General features: G+C 53.4%; 1 protein-coding gene across 2 annotated transcripts in view; it reads right to left on the reverse strand.

Moving 5' to 3' along the window:
- The window catches only part of SMG6 (SMG6 nonsense mediated mRNA decay factor), a 108,188-nt gene that overhangs the window by 49,017 nt on the left and 36,771 nt on the right, over window positions 1-22,400 (reverse strand). For both annotated transcript variants that reach the window (XM_071575421.1, XM_071575420.1), the window contains exons 11-12: window positions 7,338-7,454; window positions 6,664-6,832 (exon numbers count right to left, since the gene is read on the reverse strand). In XM_071575421.1, coding sequence (XP_071431522.1) covers window positions 6,664-6,832; window positions 7,338-7,454 — 286 coding nt within the window. The remainder of the gene's footprint in view (window positions 1-6,663; window positions 6,833-7,337; window positions 7,455-22,400) is intronic.

A 22,400-nucleotide genomic window follows, 5' to 3' on the forward strand; every position in this document is an offset into this window, starting at 1 on the left:
GGGAGGAAAGCAGAGGACAGCGGCAGGATGCTGGGCTGGACTGCGATCTACAGCAGAGCACGGGCTTGGTGAGGTGAAGGAGCAGCACAGACAAAGTACAGGGAGCATCTCTCTCCACAGCGTTTGGCATCCAAAGTCAGAAAAATGCTACATGAACAGTTACTGAGCTGACACTGCTAATGCCCTTGCAGGCACCCAGACCAGTGGTCCCCTCTCCTCTCCATCAGCACTGCCAAGCAGGGCACCCCTCACCACCCCTGAATGCAAAAGCAGTTCCTGTCACTTCATCCTTCAGCTTCACAGTGCCTTGCCACATCTGCCATATGCCCTGAATGTGACACCTTCAAGACCTCAGACTGTGCTGGCTTCCCAGGTAGCCAGATCTCACTGCAATGCAATCTAGGCAGTCCCCTTTGCAGCACCCTGCAGAGCCTTCAAAAAGCCAGCAAAGAAGAAGGTGCTGGCAATTCTGCTCTAGTTTTCTCCTGTGATGGCAGAGGCAGCACTGCAGAGATCAGGTCTGGCCATTTTCTGCCACCCCCTCAGGTGCAGCTCCTTGCCTGCAGCGCATCTCCCAGCACTGCCACCCATCAGTGTCATTCACCAGCAGCTTCCAGCTCAACAGCCAGTGAGGGCAAACAGCTCCTGCTGACACACAGGGCCCTGTGGATCTCCCAGTGCACTAATCCTGGAAGGTCGCAAAACACTCAGAAGCCCTGTCAGGCACCTTTTCCCTGCTGCCCCTGCCCAGGACCACCTCAGGGCCACCCCCAGGCATTTCTGGCTTATGTCGTCACATGGCACAGCAGTGCCAGAGCCTCTCTGCAGAACCCCTGCAGTTCCAGGTGCCTGGAAGCTCTGTGTGATGCACAGTGCCACAGCTTCATCATCCCTCTGCAGAGGAAGGCCCCAAACTACTGACACTGAGCCCAGGCACACAGTTCCCAGGTACAGGGACAAGGCTCCCAGAGCTTTTAACCGAGGAAGCAAGAAGGGGGTTAGCGCGAGGTCTTCACTCAGAACGGGGGTTCATTCACTTCCCCACAGACACATTTACATTTGCTTATTCCACTAGGACAGGAAAAAAAATAAGAGTTAATTTCTTTTTTATTGCCTCAGGATTCCAGGTTTAATGTAGCTGTCAGTGTGAGCACAGCCCAGCTGCACGCTGACAGGACACGGCCCAGCCAGGCGACGGTGAGAGCTGCACAAGTGCACAGCGAGCTGGCCTGTGGCCCCAGAGCAGAGTGTCACCCTGGCAAGGCTGAGGATGGCTCCTGGCAAAGATGGTGTCTGTATGGGCATCACCACAAGGCAAAAGGCACACACCAAAGAGTGGGGAGAGCAGAGAGTACCAGGGTGAGCCTGCTGCTCACCGAATCCCCACAGCCGCGGCGCTCCGGCACAAGCCGCCATCCTCACTGGGGCGCGGGCTGCCTGGTGATTAATATCAAGCACAATGACCCCATGTTACAAGCCTGCAGGGGCCTGTGGAGGTGGCCATTTCCTGTGTAATACCAGCTTGTTTAAACACTAACATCCAAACTGCACAGCTGCAGAACAAACCCGGAAAGCGTGGCGCAGAAGAAGTCCTGCATTGTGTTCCCAGCCGGCCCAGGCCGTGCTGCCGTGCAGATGGCAACTGCCTCGGGGCTGGGAGCCCCCGGGCCAGGCACTGCTCACTGCCAGCTCCTGGTGCCCATCCGAGGAGGTGATCCACATCCTCCCCCTCGGTTTCCTCTCTCCAGGACCAGGGGAAGCTGAACTAAAAGCTCGAAGCAAAAAAGGGTTGGCCATGGAAGCTCTCCTCAAAAGGTGTTCACCAACCTTGTCCTGGGCTCAGACGGAGCAGGACAAGGTGGTCACTGCCCCTTTGCACAAGTGATTTCCTCCACTCTTCCCTGCACATGGTCCCTTTGGCCAGCTGGGCATCCATAAACCCATTCATCTCCCAGGAACCTGCTTTTGGAGCTGGAGGGACACTTTCCTCCCCAGCAGAGGTGCAGTCTCCTCCCAGCCAGCTTTTGCTTTACCACAGCCTCCTTCTCCACAGAGACTTTGGCTTCTGCTTTGGTCGACTTCACCTTCATTCTCAGCCAGGTTTGCACAACTGAGACACCTCTGAATCCTCACTTTGATGTCTCAATAGAGAAACTCTGGTGGCCAGTGTTACTGGGGCTGGGCTCTGCAAAAGGGATTTTCCATTTAGTCTCCAGCAGACTGCAGCAATGTTTTGGCACCCCTGTCCAAGACTCTGTCCATCTCTCCCAGTGGGAGCTGCCATCTCAATGACACTTCTCCGCAAGAGCGATGCGATGAAAGCGATCTGGCAGATCTCTCTGGGAAGGTAAGCTCTAGAATGTGCTCACAGCTTTTGGATTTAATTTAATACTTGGTTTAAATTAACCATTTTTAAATGCTTGCAGAGAGTCTCCACCAACAGAGAGGCCCTTCACCCCACGCAGAAGGAGTGTGGATTTGCCAGGGTCAGCCCTGCAGCAGTGTGTCTGTCCAGCCAGTGGCTTCCCCATCAGTTCTGGTGCTTCATTTAGCAATGGATTAATTGTGGCAGCAAAGCTGCTCCTTGCTCTCCCCTCTACAGCCCTCTCCACAGCCCTATGCCCCAAAAGGAGATGGATTCACTTGGACAGCAGCCTCCTTGGAGATCCACCTCTCACCCCATCTGCTGCTAATATCGCTTCCTGAGGGGATCCACCCCACTGCCCTCTCCTCAGGACCCTTCTTTTACATCCCAACCTCTGCAAATTACTCCTGGGGACAGTTGGTCTGAAAGACACTTCTCCAACCCAGTCCAACTGCCTTAAACAACCATCTGCTCAGACCTCGACGCAAAGTCTGCCATGAAACATGCAGAAAGAAGTTAATTTTAAGATACAGAAGTGACTGTTGCTTCCTGCTAGAAGATGTGGCAACACCTGGCCCAGACACACAATTCCCAAGGCATGGGACACTGCTGCTCTGAAGCACAGAGTTCCAAGGTTAAGTTTAGTTCCTATTCTGAAAACAGATGAGGAAAGGGCTGTGGAAAGCTTGCTGAGTCCCTCTTCCAAAGTAAGAAGAACACCCTTCCCCTCTCAAATACACACAGCAACCCCAAGAGAGGGATTTACACAATCCATTGCCTGAAATACTGGTCCAGGGCATCCCCTGAGCCATGGTGACCATGCAGTGCACCCAATAGATGGATGACTGCACTGGACCAAGGAGAGTGGGTTTGGGGAAAGAAGGAGCTTCTTGCTCGGGTTGAATCTCGAACCACTTTGCCCCCAGGTAGGGAGAGGATGCCTGCCAGGAACCAGGGTTTGTTCTCAAGCTCCCACAATGAAAGGACCCTGAAGACACAACATACCTGAGCCTCCTCCCATCCTGCTGCACAGAGCCCACTCCTGCATGGCTCACATCCACATGTCAGGTTTCGGCAGCACTCACCCCTCACACCTTTCCCTTCACCTCTGTGTAAGGCGGAAAGCAGCGAGCTGAGGAATTTGGTATGGGGTTGGTTTTTTTATTGTACAGACTCAAATCCAGCAGTGTGATAAATGCATCCGAGCTACAATTAGGAAGATATATAGCATCAGAATGCGAAGGTCTGGGCAGCGTGGTGAAACGCGGGCTCTCCAGAGCCCCAGCTATGTTTCCCATTATGTAACCCTGGTCATGGGCAGACAGCCAGACTCCAAATGAAAAAGAGACTCTGGCTTGGCACCGTTTCTATTTTCCTATCCTCATTCGGGGTCAGCACAGTGTCATACAGCTGCAGAGAAAGCTCCGGGGATTAAACCTGGGAAAGACTCCAAGACCAGGACCCGGGTTCAAGTACCAGCTGAAAGCAATAAACCAACTGCCACAGCTGGGCTGAGTTTAGACGTTCTCAAAGTCCCCCAGCTCTCTGTGGTACGAAGAAGGAGCAATTGTGAACATGGCAAAGGCAGCATGAGCGGAGGCCGTGGGACACAGCCCAGCCTGGGGCTCTGGGGGAGCCCTGAGAAGCTGCCCCTGCCCCATCCCAGCCTGGGGCTTTCGGGGAGCCCTGAGAAGCTGCCCCTGCCCCATCCCAGCCCGGGGCTCTGGGGGAGCCCTGAGAAGCTGCCCCTGCCCCATCCCAGCCCGGGGCTCTCGGGGAGCCCTGAGAAGCTGCCCCTGCCCCATCCCAGCCCGGGGCTCTGGGGGAGCCCTGAGAAGCTGCCCCTGCCCCATCCCAGCCCGGGGCTCTCGGGGAGCCCTGAGAAGCTGCCCCTGCCCCATCCCAGCCCGGGGCTCTCGGGGAGCCCTGAGAAGCTGCCCCTGCCCCATCCCAGCCCGGGGCTCTGGGGGAGCCCTGCTGAGCTGCTGCTGCCCCAGCCCAGCTGCTCTTGGATTTGAGCTCTGGGCTTCTAGTGGGCTGCCAGGTGGGTGTGAGGCCTAGTTTCCCCAGAAGCTTTAGCACATTCATGGCAACCCTGCAGGGCTCTCCTGTGCTTCAGGGGATTTTTACTGTCTCTTTTCTGTGCCCATGCTATCATGAGAGGCAACAAAAGTGCTTTAAGCATGTCTAACCAGCTTTTCTACTGGCAGCAATGGGGCCTTGTGGCACATCCCACCAGCAAGAGGCACAGAACATGAGTGACATGGCACAGGCTCTGTCCTCAGCTCTACAACTTGGCATCTGCACTTGCTCCTTGCATGCTCTCCCTGCTCCTGAGCTCACCCTGTCCATAAACCTTGGCTTACTCCACCACGCCTGCTGCTCTGACCCATGTTTTACTTCTAAACCTCTTTGAAACTGCTCCTATCTAAACCCCTAGACTGGTGGCTCTACCTGGTTATTGAAGAGCCCCAGGGCAGCCAGCAGGCTTGTGCCAATAGAGAGCTGAAACACTAAGCCAGTGCTCTCCTTTTCCTTCCCTATCCCTGGGGAAAATATTCCAAGTCCCAGGTCATGCTCAAGAGCAGAGCTGGTTCCCTGCTACTCATCACTATCCACACCTACGGGAAAGCTCAGCCACTGCTGACCCAGAGTTCTGGACCACCAACACCATTCCACACAAGAGGACTGGGCTGAAAGAGCAGCCAGTCTCCTCACTGAAGGTAAGACATTCTCTGGGTGAGCCAAAGAGTGGAGGAGCCAGGAGTCAACATGGGGCAGGCTGTCCAGGAGTCAACATGGGGCAGGCTGTCCCTGCTCCAGAGCGTGGGCATGGTGAGACCAGGGGCTGCTCAGCCACTCTCTGGGGAAAGGGGGGAAGCAGCCAGGCCTCTGGTGCAATATGAAGACCCTCATTCCTCCATGGACCAGACTTGTGAAGTAGAGCCCCTCAATCTATTTCCACTACTTCTGAAAGAGCCATGTGGTGCTACAGGATAGGCTGCCACAACTTCCATCTTCTCTCATCCCACAGGGTGAGCAGGAGCCCACACCTCTCCATCATCCCAGGGGGAGACAGACTATTGCCCTGCAGGAGGTGGAGCAGCTCATCCCAGCAAAGGTGCCGAGTGCCAGCTGCATGAACCCATCAGAAATTCCATCTCAGGGCTGCCCGTGGCCAAGGGCTCAGCAGCTCCCTGTGCAGGCAGGGCGAGGGCAAGGGGGGATTGGTGCAGGCGGGTTCACGTGACAGATCCCAGTTGGAGTTCCTGCCCAAAGATGGGCAGCAGTTCACATGAGCAGGCAGCGGTCCCACACCGAGCAGCCGACAAACAGAAAACAGACTCCATCTCCACAAAATGAGGCCCAGAACTTCCTGTGTGAGATTTCCATTTCCTCAGCCAAATGAAAAAGAACTGGAGTAAGAGGCAATAAACTAGGAGAGCAGGACTGGACCTGACGCACGGAGCAAGGACCCATTAATGGTTAAGCCACTTTGCTGGATTACTCTTAATGCGCCTTCCCATCACCCTGGGTTCTGGCTCCTTTGGATTAACAATAAGACGTGATTTCAGGGTCTGGATCCAGAGCTCCGGAGGCAGATGGAAAATCCTGCGGGAAAGCAGCTACGGAGCATGCTCAGACACTGCTTCGCATACTCCATACTTGGCCCCTTCACTCGATTTTCTGTCCAAAAATATGCAAATTGCCTAGTCCGCATTATGGACTAATGGGCTGAAATCGGCCAGTTTAGAAAATTAACCCTTTTGTGCACTGCAGGGTAGAAAAAAGTGGTTTCTGAAGTGGAGGGGAAGTGACTTTGGAGCTCCAGGAAGAGGCAAGCTGCTCCAGGCCAGCCCAGCCTGACCACGGTTGGTCTGACTCAGTCAAAAAAAGGCAACAAAACGTTTATGCTGGAAATGGAGTTCCCTCTGGTTGAGAGAAAGGCCCTGCCTGTCCAGCAGGGACATCTAAAGGAGGGGTATCCCAACCAAACCAAACACACCTTCTAAGCAGAATGAAAATCCATCTCATGATCCACCTTCTAACACACAGAAGCAACAACACGCACCTGCAAGGCCCCCTCAGAGGTCCTCCAGCCCCACCCACACATCCAGGAAGAAGTCACTGTGTCACCAAGGATGACAAGTGATCCCCAAATATTCCCTGGGAGGTGAACCTTGCCTGGGTGCTCAGGTCGGAGTGCCATAGCCAGCAGTAAGCATGAGCAAGGGGGAAGGATGGCATGAGGAGCCCAGGGAACAGACACCAGAAGACAAACCAGAGGATGCACGTACTCTTTGGGGAGCTCGAGAGAGGTCGGAGGAGGATTCCAGGTGTCCGGGTGGCCAAGCATCCAGTCTGACCAGACCTTCACACTGGGGAGCAGCTCCTTCAGGTCCTGGGGCAAGGCAGACACCTTGATGTCATCCTCCTCATCCTCCTGCTCCACCTCTTCTGGTTGAACTGCAAATACAAGATGTGAGAGCTGAGCCAGCTCACCACAGTCAGGAACCAGGCTCAGGCAGGGACTGGAGATGCACGGCACAGATTCCAGCATGCCAGCCTTGGATGTACAAGGGAACAGCCACAACCCATAGCAAGCACAAAGACAGACCTGTTCTCCCTACACAGACCGGCCTGGAGGTCTGTGATCCCTTTCATTGAGGGCAGTGGACTGTCACTGCAACAGTTTCAGGATTCTGAGGTCCTAGTTTAGGGAAGTTTCCCAATAGCTGGCAGAAAGCATGCCCTGAGTCCATCCCTTCCTTCCAAACATTTCTGTCTGCACACATCAGGGGCTTTCCTGCAGATGATCCAGCCATATCCTGGGCAGAGTTTGGGATGCTGGGAGGGAATCCATGGGCTCCAGCAGAGGGGAAGGGGTGTAAAAACCAGCAGGAAGTGAGGGCCTGAACTCCACCAGGCTGCCTTGTGGGCCCCTGCATGGCTCCTTCTGGTAACCCCTTACCTGGCACACATTCCCTCAGCAAGTTGGTGCACCTCCTCACCAGGAGTGCAAACATGGAGAGCCCCAGGGCTGTGGCCTGTTCCTGGATGATGGAGCGACAGTCTTCAGAGATGCACTCTAGGAAACAGAGAGGGTTTGAGTCAGACATTCCATCATGCTTTGCCTTCACAGTCTCCCTTTCTGCATCCCACATGGAGCAGGCGTAAGCAGCTCCCCAGCTCACACCTGCCTGGACTAAACTGCTCCATGCAGGGAGGAAAAAAGGTGATGAGTAGCCACCCTCGAGCCGGAAGAGGCTGCAGCCACACTGCCCACACCACGCCCGACCCCACCGTGTGTGCTAAGCCAGCCGGCGCCAGGCGGGCACTCAGGGCTCCCAGCACAGAAGCTGCTGCCGGGAGCTGATGCCTTTCCCTGAAGGAAGGGGGTATGTTTAAGTGTTAAAAGGGTAATTAGCTGCATGTTTGATCTCTGTCCCCGCTGGAGTTTAACCTCAGCAGCTGAGAGGAGGGCTCCTCCCATTAGTTCAGCAGTCACACAACAGCTTGTCAAGAGAGTTTAATTGGAACTGTTACTCAAGTAGATGCCACACGACCACAGCTCTTCCAAACAGAGCCGGCTCGGAGTGAGAGCAAATCCCCCCCATTACATCTACACCCAGCCAGAAACCACTTCTGAGGCTGCTGAGAGCAGCGGGGAGCTGGCTCGAGGGAAGTGCCTGGAGCCGGGCGTGGGTTCCGCGGAGCGAGGCCAGGAGTGTCCGTGGGGAGTGCCAGGCTGCCCCTGCCCCCTGCACTGCTGCCTGCCCCCACAAGGGTTTCAGGCATTATGGGCAGCCTCTGGCTCCCAGTACCCTCTGCCCTCCATTCACATCCTTCCCTGAGATGTGGGTGAAGCCCCAGCATGGGGACGGGCAGGGAGAGCCCCAACAGACGCCCAGTCACCTCCACTGCAGACATCAGCACCAGCTGCACGTTCAGCACAAAGGAGGTGTTGGAAGCTGAACTTCCCTGATGTGGCAGAGCAGGGATTTTGAGCACAGGGCAAGAGCATTAGAGTAAGACACTGAGACCCCATTTCAGCAGGGGCCAGCAAAACACCTGAGATGCAGAGAACAAAGAGTGGGGTTTTAAGGGCAAATTATTTCAGACCTGTGGGGTGGGAGATTAAAAACAACCAGGAAAAGTCTAAAACACACCAAGAAAACAGAATAAAAAAGGGAAGATCTTCAGGCTCCATTTGGCCAGTTCCTACAGTTGCCAATGAGTTCAGCATCCAGGGTGAAGGCCACTGAGGGTAACCCTGGCTGGCACCAAAGGTGCCTGGTAGCTGAATAAGGGTGCTGAACTCCCAGAGCCTGGGCTGAGCTGGTGCTGCAGAGCAATGGTAGGAAGTGCCACACTGCAGGGGCTGTCAGCTTGTGGAGGAAATGTAAAACTAAAGATGTGACCACTCTGGGACAGTAAATCTCTTTCACGAAGCCTTTCCCACAATTAGCACAGAGTGCTAGTCCCAGTGCTCTGGCCACAGTCCAGCCCAAGAAATTACAGTTGTCTTCCCCGCACTCCCTCCTCCTGCACTCTGGTGAGATGCTGCACTGTCTTCACATCTTAAATGGACACACAACAAGATCATGGTGGTCCAGCTGCCGCACCTGAATCTGGCAAGTCCCTAAGGGGTGAAAAACTCCAAGTGATTCAGCAAGCACCCCTACACTTTTGAGTGGGCAGCATCCCTGGGACTCCAAGCACTGCACTCAAACCAGACTCTTGGTGACTCCTAAACTGGGCTTGTACAAAAGCCACATTCTTCCCCTCCAAAATAGACAAAGCTTAAAGGTGTTTGTGATGGTGAGTGTGATGAGCAGCTGTATTTCAGGGTGTATTTCAGAGACTGGCTCCAAGTGCTGGAGCAATGCTTTGTGGTGGCTGTGGCCAGGCTTGGTCACAGGGCTCAGCCCTTCCCACTCCTCTTGTTGCAGGCTACAAGTTCCCCACAAAATATTTAACAACCAAAATACAGTAAAATGTTTCTTGCACATGAGTTGCGGCAGGTGCAGCCATCTGCAACCTGCTCACTCAGGCTGAGCACTATGGCCACAGCTCCAAACATCTTGTGTGGCTGCAAACCATGTGCCCACCAGCTCACGGTGCTCCAACACACTACAACAACACTCAGCCTCCATACACCTGCAAAGCTGCCCACTAACAAGCAAAGGGAACAGGACACCCACATTTAAGGGCTCTTTCCTCACAGTTCTAGCTCAGCCCTTCTGGGTGTTGTCAGCTCATCATTAAATTACACTAAACTCCCTCAGTCCCGTTAGTTCGTTCCCTGGCCAAGCTCACCAGCCTCTTTCCCAGGTGGCTCCCCCAGCAGGGAAGGACAAGCATCCAGGTGGGTGCTTCTTCAAGACCCCTGAATATAAACCAGCACTCCAACTCCCCGCCCTGCCAGCAAAGGCTCTTAAGAGCTTAATTGTAGGACAAAAGAGGAAAGCACCATAAATCAGGATAAACTTTCTCTTTGTGCCTTTTCACCACTTTCCTCAGGAGGCTGGAGCTTTGGCTTTCCCTGAGCTGGGAGATGGGAGCCAGTGGAGATGACTGTGAGGTGGAGGCTGTGGGGTGGCAAACACCAGGCCACCCCTGGCACAGGAGACCGTCAGTGTGAGGGCACAGTCAAAGGGCAAAGCACCTGCACTGTTTACATAGAAATTTGTGGAATGTTTTGAGTGATGGGCAGTAAGGAAATCAACTCTCTGCACCCACCATGAGGTCTCTCACTCACACCATGCACTGAGCTTACCCTGGCACTAAGATTAAAACGCTTTGCAGAAGATATACTGAGATCCTGACTGCCCAAGTCAGGGTAAACACTGCAATTTCCACATCTGTTTCCCCAGATCCACAGTGGTGCAGGAGAAGTGGAACAACAGCATCAGGTCCACAGGCAACCCTGCATCCTATCCCTGGAGGTGGTCACCAAAAGCTGGTGATAGGGGGCATTGATGGCAGTCCATCAGCTAAAGCTGCCACAAATCCATTCCACTTCCTCCTCTGAAACCCCAAATCAGGCTGTAATCAGATAACCTTCCCAATTCACACCGAGCCACACTGTACAGCTGGGGCACAGTGTGGAGGTGTCAGGCAAACTATGGAGAGAAATCATATGCAAAAAAGGCTGCCACGAGGTCACAAGCCCTGAGGTGGTGGGAGCTGTGGCTCTAATGTGCCACCAGCAGCCCCAGCAGGAAATCATCCAGCACCAACAACCACAACATGTTCCCCCTTCACCTTCTCCCCCTGCAACCCAGCAAAGAGCCCTGTTAATGCCAGCAGTGGATAAACAGCTCCTGTCACCATGTCACCTCTCAGCTCTTGCCTGCGCAGCCCTCTGTGAACCTGATCACACAGCACAGCGGGGTTGGAAATGTCACCTTTCACTGCCATCAGAGGTGCTGTGCGGGTGCAGAGGCGGGGGAGCAAAGCTGGCACCGCCACCTCAACAACTGGTTGTTAAACCACAACCCAAGGTCAGGACTTCAGGACTCGCAGCCAAGACTGACTCAGGGCAAACCCATACCCTCATCCACGCTGTTCGGCCACACAGCCTGAAGTCACAGCAGGGAGCTGAGCCAGTCTGAAATCCCTCCTTCTGGAAGCTCCCTGGGGCTGGAGCTGTTTCTGGGCCACTTGTAGCCCTACAACAACAACGTTAGCAAGCCTCAGGTACACACAACACTGCACAGGGCTACAAAGAAGCAGGCAGAGCGTTTTAAAGCAGGAATGTGCCGTCAAACGTTTTGCAGCCTGAAAGGACAGTACCCACACTTCACAGGCTGATTTTGCCTTGAAGATCTGTCTTTCTGAACAAGAAAAAGCAAGAGCCTTGCAGTCCCCTGTCAGCCCCTGTGGAAGTCAGGGCTTCAGAGGCAGGAGCAGCAGCAGGACGTGAGCTCTGACAGTTGTGAGCACCATGTTACTGCCTGACACCAGCCACTCTTGAGACCCTTTTTCCAGCTGGCTTGGACTTTAACTATTGGAGCTGAAGTTTCCATGCTGGGTGCCTGTCTTAGTCCAAATTCTTCTGGAAATCTAGGCAAAACACCTTGGCCACTTCTGAGAGGAAAGCTAGGAAACAAGATAGTGGCTTTTACCTCTGAAAAAAACCACTTACAACCTCTTCCTTGAGCTAATCTAGCAACTGCAAGTCCTGGAACGGGGATTTGAGATTTCGCTGCAGAATAACCTTTTCAGCAGAGAGTTTTCCTGTTCTACTAGAAATCTGTCCACACTTGGCCAAGCTATAAACATCTGAAAGACAGCAGTTTTCTGTATTCAATAGGAATTAATTTCAGCAGTTAAAAATTTCTAAGATTTCACTTCCCTGAGCATGCTCCATCTTCCTACCTCCCTTCATCTAACCTGTGTTACAAGCAGCAGAACAACTGTCCTGCTTCCATCCAGCGTGTGGGGACCTCTGAAAAAAATGTTCTTTTACTAGTCACTGCTGTTTGCTGTGAGCTGGAGGTTGGATCCAGACTCCTCCAGCCAGCACCCACACTACCTGCTCTTAAGCAGAGCCCAAAAACAAGGGAGGATGAAGGGATGGGATGGAAAAAATGGGAGCTGACTGAGAATCAGACTGAACACAGAGCAAAAGCCACTGGGAACCAGGGCCAGCTGGTTTTTCTGCAGATCACAAAAGCCCTCTGAGCTGCAGAAAAGTCCTTCCTCTTCGTGCATAGCAAAGAGGGTTTTTCCCTCCAGCTGGGTACTGGGCTGCATGGAGAGTGCTGTTTTCCTACCAGGAGGCCGTTTCCTTTGCAGGGAGGAGCGGGGAGAGCGGGGCAGATCGGCTCCCACAGCGCCCTCTGCGAGCACCTCCCTGGGCTCTCACTGTATCCACACCAGGGCTGAGAGTTCTGCCTCCACCCAGCCCGCAGCAGGACCTGACCCAGGATTCCTGCAGCCATAAATCTACCTGTTTCACAGGGAAAAGGGTGTGTAGGGAAGGGAGAGCAAGAGACATGGAGAAAGGGGACTTTTGTAAAGGGAAGAAATTTGTGTTTCTCTGAGAACGTTATATTCATGGAAAACATAAACCAACTGTCGTCAAAGTCGTCCGAGCTCAGGAAATGGAGCGGCCGGGAGAAGGCTGCCATGTGGCCGGATGTTATGTATTTCTAATTAGTGCTATACATCTTTCAGCAGCGAGTGTCCTTTTGCTGGGAAACACAACGCGCTGCCCTTGTTATTGTAACTGTCAGAGAGTGCTTAAACAGATAATCTCCAGGAAAAGTGATAAACACATCCCCTCTCCCACTAGGGTGTGCAAAACAGCAATGCCAAACCTTTATTAGGGCAACCAACCAGCTACAGGAAATGGGAATGGGAAAAGAGAGGCGATGCAAGGGACAGCTGCCTTTGAGGAGAGGGATTTGCTGGGGGAAGCTTCTTGCAGCCACTCGAGTGCCATGTGCCGAAGGAAATCCTGCGAGGGACAACTGGGGCAGAGGGAGCTCAGGACACGTAGCCTCGGGCAGGGAGTGCTTGCAGGAATGGGGCAGGGGGCAGGGGGCGAGGGCTCCCAGCTGCTCCACTCTGAGTGCCGTTGGCTGCCATGGAAGGGAGCCACAACCCCCAGGCTCATGAGCAAGCAGAGGACATGCTCTTCCATCCATCCTTCATCCAGCTAACACAATGCAAGGAATGCTGAACCTTCTACAGTTAAAACACCACCAGCCATCAAGCCCTAGAGACTCAAAGGAGACCAGATTCCTTTGATTCAAGCATCCAGACTGCTCTATCCAAGGGCTGGGAAGGCTCCACTGAGACAGTTCCATGCTGGTCTCTCCGTCCTCACCTGTGCTGCGGCTCCAGGACAGGAAGCCCAGAGCAGTGCTGACAGCAGGTGATCCCAGGGCGGGCAGGCTGAGCAGCAGGGACACGCTTTGCTCACAGGGAGCAACAGCTGAACCCACCTTTCCCAGGGAGGGCAGGCAAAGGAACAAATGGGTCTATGGACATAATCCCAAGGATGACATAAGGAGCTGGCCAGGGGACACGGGAGCTGCAGGAGCTCGCTGAGTGCAGGGCTGGGGGTGAGCAGTGCCTAAGGCACCCAACTGATGTGTCAGCAGCTCGAGGCCCAGACAACTGATTCACCAGCTGCTGCTGCCCTGGGAGGAAGAAGGCAGAGGCTGGTCACCTCTGAGCTGACACCACCTGAAGGCAACTCATTCGCTCTCTTGCCGCTCAGACGGTGTTTTCCCCGTGAGTCACTCCCCGCCAGACACAGTGTTGGCGTGGCTACAGGTTAGCCCACCGGGCTGGCTGGCTGCAGGAGGCAGGGAACAGAGCCCTGCCACCGGCCCAGGCAGCTGCCCCACTGGCACAGACCCCACACGACCGACGGGAAGATAAAGCAGTGGAAGGAGGGGGACGCTCACAGCTGTGGGGCATTTCCCTGACGCCCCCTCACAGGGGACGTGTGAGTCACTGGCACTCCCAGCTCTCGCTGGGAACTGGCGAGTCACACACACACTCATTTGCCCCCGCAAGAGCCTGGGAATCTGGAGGCATTCACTCAGCCCAGGCTGATCCCCTGCAAAGAGCCTGGGAACCATGGGCAGCTTTCCTGGAAGGATGCTCCCCAACTCTGAACTTGCACACAGCAGACACGATGGCAGCCCCTCCGTCCCAGCACTGTGGCTGAGCTGAACATCACCACCTGCAGCACCCAGGGCTAAACCCTTCCCAAAGCAACCTTCAGATTGCAGTTATACCCTGAATGCCCCCAGTCCACCTCCCTGTACCACAGAGAGACAGGAAGGTCCTGAAAGGGACTTGGTCACAGGGCCCAGACATGTAGCAACACGGAGGAACTTACTGCATGTGTTCCCAGAGCAGCTGGAGCTGCCCTGGAGCCCTCGGCTCCCTCTTGCTCCATGCTGAAATCCTGACTTGTCCGAGGGAGGGAAGGAGGGAGGCCTAGGAGGTGAGGAATGCTGGGGGCCTGGGGAGGATGGAGCAGTCCTCCCTGTGGAAACCATTAGATATTCAACACTTCATTTGTTTCCAGCCGTCCTGGGCTGCAGTGCTGGGCTCTAGGACGGGAGGCTCTTCTCTGACGTAACCAGGAAGCAGCTGCAAAATTAAGGAATCCCTCATGACATCATAAAAAGGGTCGATGGTTTACAGGGGAAGGTATAAAAATTAATGACATATTCCCACCCGAAGCAGCCAGCCTGCCCAAGAGCCACAGGGGAAGCCATGCTCTGCCTGCCACGGAGCGGCTGCCTGTCCAGGACAGCTCTGTGCTACCACCTCCCTCCGGCTCCTCTCTGGCTCTGATTGTCCCTAAGCACAGGCAGGGCTGGATCTTTGCACCTGGGGTGCGATAACCAGCTCAGCATATCCTTCCTGACCCTGATGAACAAAGCTTTGGGGAATGACTTTAGGGACAGCTTTCTTGTGTACTGAGGACTGGCCAGAAGTCAACAACAAAGAACATCCCTGTGAAGTGACTCAGGGAGAGACAGCTATTGTTTTCCATAGGGAAAGTAGACATGTGCACAGAGTGCCCCAAACACCCCAATTTCAGCAGCTCTGGAAGACCATCAGGATCTGCAAGAAGGGGCAAAGGCAGTGGCACTCTGTCCCTCTCCACCATGCAACCCAGGCTAGGGCAGAAAGAATGACATTAGCCTTGAGGGCAAGCACAAAGCCATTTCCACTTGAAAAGGGAAAAGGATAGTGGTTTAAAATTAACTGCAGTTTTTTCCAGGAAATATCAGTGGAAAGAAGCAGCCATTTTTAGAAATGTTATTCTCAGAAATTTCCTGAAAAGACCCATCAGTCAAAACACAGATTGAAGCCATTTCCACTTGCATTAAGCAGCACTTTGGAGCTCTCCCTCCACACTTGGGGTGCTTGACCCAGCTGGCAAGGCCAGGATCCTGCTCTGCACCCCTGACCCCAGTGAGGCTGCAGGGGTCAGTCTTGGATGTGAAACTGCCCGTGCAGTGTCAGAAACACTCCTCCTGCCCACAGAAGCACGTACACCCTGGTTTCCACTGGGCACATTCACACCGAGACACACCAGTCCTCAACCCCCACAGCTGGGGCAAAGGCACCTCCAGTCTCACCCACACTGGCAAATCTGGAGAACTGCCAGAGACTGTCATTTCTCAGCACTGCCTCCACCAGAGTCACTCTGAGCACGTGAGCTGACACTGGCACTTACAATGCAGGCACAGCAGTGTCTTCACTCGCCTCAAGGCTCCACACAATCCCCAGAGCCACAGGTTCTGCTGCCAGCAACTGACAGCAACACGAGTTTGACCCGTCTGGCAGCTAAAAGGCTGGCAAATCCAAATGTACGTAACTCCTGGCTGGCTCATAAGCAAACGTGTCCCTTCAAGCTGGCACGTCGGCTCATCAGTGTCTCTGCAGCTCCAGACCAGCCTGGCACCAGCTGTCTCTTCCTGCAGAGGGAATATTTGCTATAAGATGCACAAGCAAGATGGGATTGAAGTGACTGCAAGGGCGAAAGGGCCCAAAGGCAAGCAGAGCATCAGGATGAAACAGAGAACACTGAATGAAAGAGGAAAAATCATGGATGATAGAAATGAGAAAAAGGTTTCAGGGGCACTGCAGTGATGCAGAATGATAACAGAAACCCCCTGACGTCTCATTCTCTGTCTGCACAGATCTGTGAGCCTTTCTTGAAGACTACAGCTGCACTGACCCTCCCCTCAAAAGGGCTGGCAAGGAGTGTCTCAGCTGCCAGGGGCACGGCTGGGCGTACACAGCACCATGGCAAGCGCTACCAGCATCCCTCCCAGGAGCTCCATGTGCCCAGCCATAACTGTCAGATGTTGTTTACAGTGGGGAGGAGGTGTGAATGGGGCTTCCCAAGAGATTTCCTCCAGCCTGGAGAGAAGCTTTACCAGGGCAATTGTAGCAAGTAACAGGCAGTGTTTGCAGCCCTCAGCCCATGCTGGAGGTGGGCACATCCCCGGCAGCAAATGTGAGCAGCCAGCCTCGAACTTGCCTCCTCAGGGGTGAACTTCAGAGGGCACTTTGAGCCTGGAGTTAATGAGAGCAAGTGCCTGCAGACAGGAGCATTCAGAGAAAGGAGCTTTTGATGGGGCAGGAACAGCAAGGGGTGAAGCTTCCATTTCAACACATTCACTCCTTTGCTGCTCTTCTTTTTATGGCTTCCTGAGGGACCAGTGTGTCAGTTTGCAAAGCAAATGCCAAAACATAAAGTGAAATCCATGCCCCCCTTCCAGCTCTTGGGAGGCAGCAAATCCCAGGGTCTTCACTGAATGGCTGCAGGCCTGCACTGCCACCTTATCTCCTGCTCCAGTGCCAGCTTGGTCCCTCCAGCCTCCCTGACCAATGGCAGTGGCACCCCGAGCCCCCCAGTGCCAGAACACCCTGCCAGGTGGGGCACAGCCCAGCCACTCTGCATACAGTGATGCTTACCTAACACTTTCCACTATAAGACCCTGGTTTCAGTTCCTAAGAACTTTGCCAAACTTTAACCATTTAGGCTGTAATCCTTCATGCCAAAAGCTTTCTTTGAGCTAAATTTATTGGGAAAATTTCAACTACAAAGGTTCAGCCATTTGCCAGAATGAGGTTAGGGAAAATATATTGTTCTTCTGAAGTTAAAAATTCTTTGACCATTTCAGCAAAATCCCTAGCACCTTCACACTTTGGAGCAGGAATCAGAAGTTTGGCAGGGAACAGCGGCGGGGCCTGGGTGTGCCTTCTGCCACCTCCATCCTGCTTTGCCAAGGCAGGGGCCTATGGAAATCTGGGTGCTTATTATCACACACCTCTTATATGTCACTCCAACTGAAGCAGCAGCTGGTTTATCTGCTTGGAGAGGCAAGGGAAGAAAGAACCAAGCCAGGTGAGACATTGGAGCAGGAAAGGCAGGTGGAAAAGGCCGCTGGAAGTGGCACTAGGGAGGTGACAGCGTAGCAGTCCCTTCTGCAGCCCCCTCACTGCTCTGCTGGCACCATCAGTGCCTGCTCTCCCCAGAGGAAACAGCCCCACACATCCAGTATTCCTGCTGTGGCAGAGGCTTTCGTGGTGCAACTAGATTTACATGCCAGCCAAGGATCCCAGATGAGGTCAGTCTGGTTCCATGGGGGAGCTCACTTTTCTGAAATATATGGAAATTACATATCCAAAAAAACACTCAGAACACCAGACTTGGAGCCATCTATGCAGCTTCAAGTCAGCTCCATCACACCTACTCATCATAAAGTTGTCATAACAACACATCACTTTTTCTCCCCTCAAGGTACCATTTTCAGTCAACACAGAAAATTAACAGGCAGCAGAGACCCTCCTGCAGGACGTTCTGATGTGCTGAAATGAGCTTGGGTTTGGTACAGCTGAGGGGCTGCAGCACAGAGTCATGGTTCAAGGATTAAATGGAGAACTTGATTCCATCTTTGCCTTGGTCCTGAACTTCCAGGGGGATCCAGAAGTCACCCTAACCCCTCCCAATGCATGCCATCAGCATCTGTGTCCCTCACTTGTTGGCTGGCCATGGTGACACAGAGGGGATGGAATTTGCATATACTGGGCACCTTTGCTTCGAGTAGGATCAAAGGCAGCTTCTGAAGGAATATGTTTTAGGAGAACTGCATCTCCTGCATCTCCATGTGGGCAGTCAAGGAACTAGAAACCCTGGTATGTTCCTGAAGCTCAGTTCCCCACTGGGACCTGTTAGAGGTACCATGAAAAAAGACATCCAAACCCGAGACACTTTAAGCACTAACCAGTGAGTTTACACCATCCAGTTATTTGGACCTGAATCTTCTAGCTCTTCCTACGCTCCATGTGGCACTGAGCATGATAATAACACTCTATCAGCAGCCTCTCTGGAAAACTCCCATGCAAAGGGAAATTAATTTTATAAGCAAAAGGACTCTAAGGGGAAAATTGAGCCTGGGATCCCTTCGCCATGTCATCGTCTTGCCTATCACAGGAGGCCTTATCTACATTACACCACCACTCAAGTGCTGCTAAACACAGGCTTTGAGGCTCACTCTGCTTGGAAACACCCCCTCACAATGCTCCTCATGAGGATACATCCAGTTCACCCACCAACCTCTCACAGTGAATGGGGGCCATGGTCTTCTGTGGGAATTTGGAAAGAATTCTGCTCTGAGCGGTGCCATGCGAAGGAAGGTTCTCAGGTATCAGGTGAGCAATTCCCCGTGGGAAGGGCCACAACCACAGGCACAAATGCACAGCACGCACAGAAACCACTCCAGGAAGTTCAACATCCGAGCCCCCCTGTTAGAAAATATGATCTCAGTGCTCCAACAACTTCTATGGAGCCGGAGCCTCAGGTTCCAAACCCCCGTGCAGGCTGCGGCACGTGCGCGCTCACTCCAGCTCTGGAGCCCTCACCACAGCACTCGGCAACTAAAGAGCCTTAACCTTCTACTTTCATTAACAACCGTAAGATATCACAGTTTTATGCCAAATTCCTCTTTTCCCCTGTGATTTGAGACAGGACTGGCATGGCCGCAATGCTCCCCGTGGCTTCCGTTGCTGCAGATCTCCCAGCGTGGCCACTGGGAGGTAAGGGCTGCCCTGGAGGGTGGTGGCCCAGCCTGGGGTGCCCCAGCACCCCTGTGTGTGCTGCTGTGCCTCCTGCCAGGAGGACGGGAGGGGGCTGTGGACTCCCATGCAGCCAGCGCCGCCGCGTTTCCTGCAGAGATTTGAAAACCTGCTGCAGTTCCAAAGTGAGCTTCGATTTCACTGTGACCAGCAGCTCAGAGACTCACAGTTACTATACAGCCGAATAAAATATTTTTTCATAAATTTAACGCCAGCATGTCTGTGTTTGGAAACTTTGAAAATCCATGTTGTATGGTTTACTGCACTGGAAAAGGTGCCAACAGAGTTTCAAAGGAAGGGAAGTGTATAACTGTTTCCTTTCAAATGCATTTTCCAATGGGATCCATTGAGGGAAAAGGCTGGAACTAACTAAAACATTATTAAAAACTGTTATGAAAAGAGACAGAGAGATGGAAAAAGATAGACAAAAACTCCAATACACAGCCGAAAGGGAGGGAGGGAGGGAGGGAGGCAGCAAGAAAGGGGATATGGGCAGAAAGACACTTTGGGTGGGGAAAACGGGGCGAGACGGGGAGTTTTAACTGGCAGTCACCCTTCGTGGTTTCATACTGTTGCAGATCAATTGATCAGGATTGCAAGTGCTGCTGGCCCAGTGGCACAAGGCGAACCACAGAGCTGGCTGCAAGCGCAGCCCTTGCGAACTGCTGACCTTCAGTTTTCAAACCAAAAATATTCTTTGGGAAACAGTTACAGCTTGGTTCCAGCCCGGGCTGCCAAGCGAAAAACAAGCACTACTAACCTGAAGTAACGGCCCAAGTAACTTACACCAAAGCAACAATCAAGACTAGTAACCTGAAGTAACTCCCTGGTGCGATTCAACCAGCAGCAACCACGCGTGACTTGTGTACAGGGGCTTGGCTCTCCATCCTCCCGGGGTGGAGCAGGGAGTTCTCCCATCACTGACACCCTCTGTCACAATGAGCACAGGCCCTCACACTGTTCCTGCTCTGTGCCCCACACTCAAACTACCCTATCACCAAGTCTATAAATACCAAAGCAATGGGTCCATACGGTGCAGTGCCAGCCCACTCCCAAAACCACCAGTCCAGCTCCAGGCACAGTCCTGGATTTGCTCCCAAGGAAGAGGGAACCAAGAGGGGTTCAAAACATACATTTTGCCAAAGATCTCAGTGTCCTGCCCATCAGGAGGCTGCCAGGGTCGGGGCTGAGTCTCTGTCACTCTGCCAGGCTTCAAAGGGCCAGGCTAGGGGTGGGCAGAGCTCGGCGCACTCCTGCAGAGCTCCAGGCCTGTGGTTCCACGGGGTGTAGTAACCCTGGGCTGTAGCACACATGTCGAGGGATGAGGGGAAAAAAATAAACAGACAGACAAAAGAATGAGGATGCTCTGCCAATTCCAATTGTGCAGCTTTTATTTTAAATGCTTATCAAGCTGAGAAAGAGCAGAGTTCTTGGAAAACAAGGTTTCCTTTCTTCCCATGCCAGTGTCAAACACCCCGAAGGACGGGTACAGCAGCGGCGCTCGATGCCGACTGCCCTCTCCGCAGCTGCCACCCCGGCGTGTCCCACCCGCCCCAGGAAGGGCTCACAACTAAAGGCCCTGGGGTTTCTGCTAAAAAGATCTCTGTGATTTATACATATATATATATATATGTATATATATATTTTATTAATCTCCAATCTGGCTGGGTTCAAATTATGGCCAATTACCCACCAACACTTCTCGCTAATAAAATCAGTTTTTACAGGCCCTAATTACTGCTTTCGCTGAACTGCTCCACAGGAAGCAGAGGCTGCGGCTCTGCAGACGCAGCAGACAGCAAAGCTCCAGCGAGGAACCCGCGAGCAGCGGCAGCGAGTGACTCAGAGGGCCGAGCGAGGGGCGGGCGCAGGACAGCGTGAGACACGGCGCCCGTGGAGCGCCTCGGCCCCGTCACGGAGCACCCACCACCTGTGACGCAAGGCCGGTCCCGGGGACAGCAGTGACGGCCGCGGCGCTGCGCCGGAGAGAGGATTATATCTGGAAACGGCTGCATCAATCACACGTGACAGGAGAGGCAGAGTCATCTCCCACGGGGAGCAGCCTCGGACAGGGGTCCCCCCACGCTGGCTGAGGGGGCACAGGAGAGGCGGCTGCTCAGCCCAGCTCCCACCTCTGGCTCTCTCCGTTCCAAACACAGCTAAGGGAAGCAGATGGAAACGGCGGAAAGGTAGAAAATTCCTGTGGAAATGCTAAGTATCCAGCCTGCTTCCAGCGACACACACACGCTCCTGCCAGCACAGCACAGCCCTGAAGGGCTTCCCAAGCACGAAGAATGAGCAAGAACCCAGTGGGTGACTGCAGCCCCCAGCCCTGTGCGTCCTGCACCCACAGCTCTGCACAGCACAGGAGAGCAGAGCTGTGCCCTCCGTCAGGAACACCCTCCCTGCCAGGAACCCCCAGCCCAGGCTGCCGGAGCCCCCGGAGCGCGCCTGCCACGCAGGTATCCCGGCTCGGCCGGGAAACGCGGCTCTGCAAGATTGATCAAGTTTTTTTCCTTCTCTTAACTAGGATTACACTAATTTCCAAGGCCTAATGGAGTCCAGCTGCGATGGGAAGGCAACACCACAGTAGTAGAAAGACCTTTACACATTGGTGCAAATTTGTACAACATTAAGCACACACACACACACAAAGCCCTATAAAAAGGATGCACTGCAGTGGGATATTTTTAGTCTTGACAATACAGCCCTAAAAATACGACTTTGCTAATACATCACTACAGAAATATTCCCAGTGTCCATTCAAGAACGGTTTAAAACATTTATTTTTGTTTCCTTTTGCAATGGTCAGAGAGGAGGGAGAAAATAGAAACTCATTGATAAGAGGAAACGAGAGAGACATGAAAAATTGAAAACTACCTAAAAGCTCATGGAGAGGTTTATTTTATTAGTTCTTAATAAATATCTTGCAGATTTCCTCAGGAAATACACCAGATCACATGTAAAATAGTTTGGTACTGATGTCAACTGTGTCAGCATATGAAATCTATTAGGGTGAAGCCACAGCAGGGTGATCAGCGTGCTGAAAAACTGCACGGCACTGAGGCAAGGGGGGTGGGGGGAATCTCACGGCCCTTCCAAATTCTTCGAGAGGTAAAAAAGTCAGCCAAGACGCAGAGAGAGAGAAAAAAAGATCCCACATCCTGCTTTGCGCTGCCAGCAATGTGAAGTGCCCAGAGATTAATTCTATGTCTGGCCTGGAAATGTGACTTTAAAGCATTGGAGGGAGCGGGGAGGAGGAGGAGGAGAGAGGAACGAGAAGGCCAGGCGACCGGGACTGGCACGGTGCCACCGCCCCCCTCCCATCCTTCCCGAGCCGTGTTCCAGCACAGACAGCACAAACCCCAGCAGACGCAGCTCCCGGCGCTGCCAGGGCCTCGCA

Source organism: Pithys albifrons, chromosome 21 (assembly GCF_047495875.1).
Source record: "Pithys albifrons albifrons isolate INPA30051 chromosome 21, PitAlb_v1, whole genome shotgun sequence".
NCBI classification, from domain to species: Eukaryota; Metazoa; Chordata; class Aves; order Passeriformes; family Thamnophilidae; genus Pithys; species Pithys albifrons.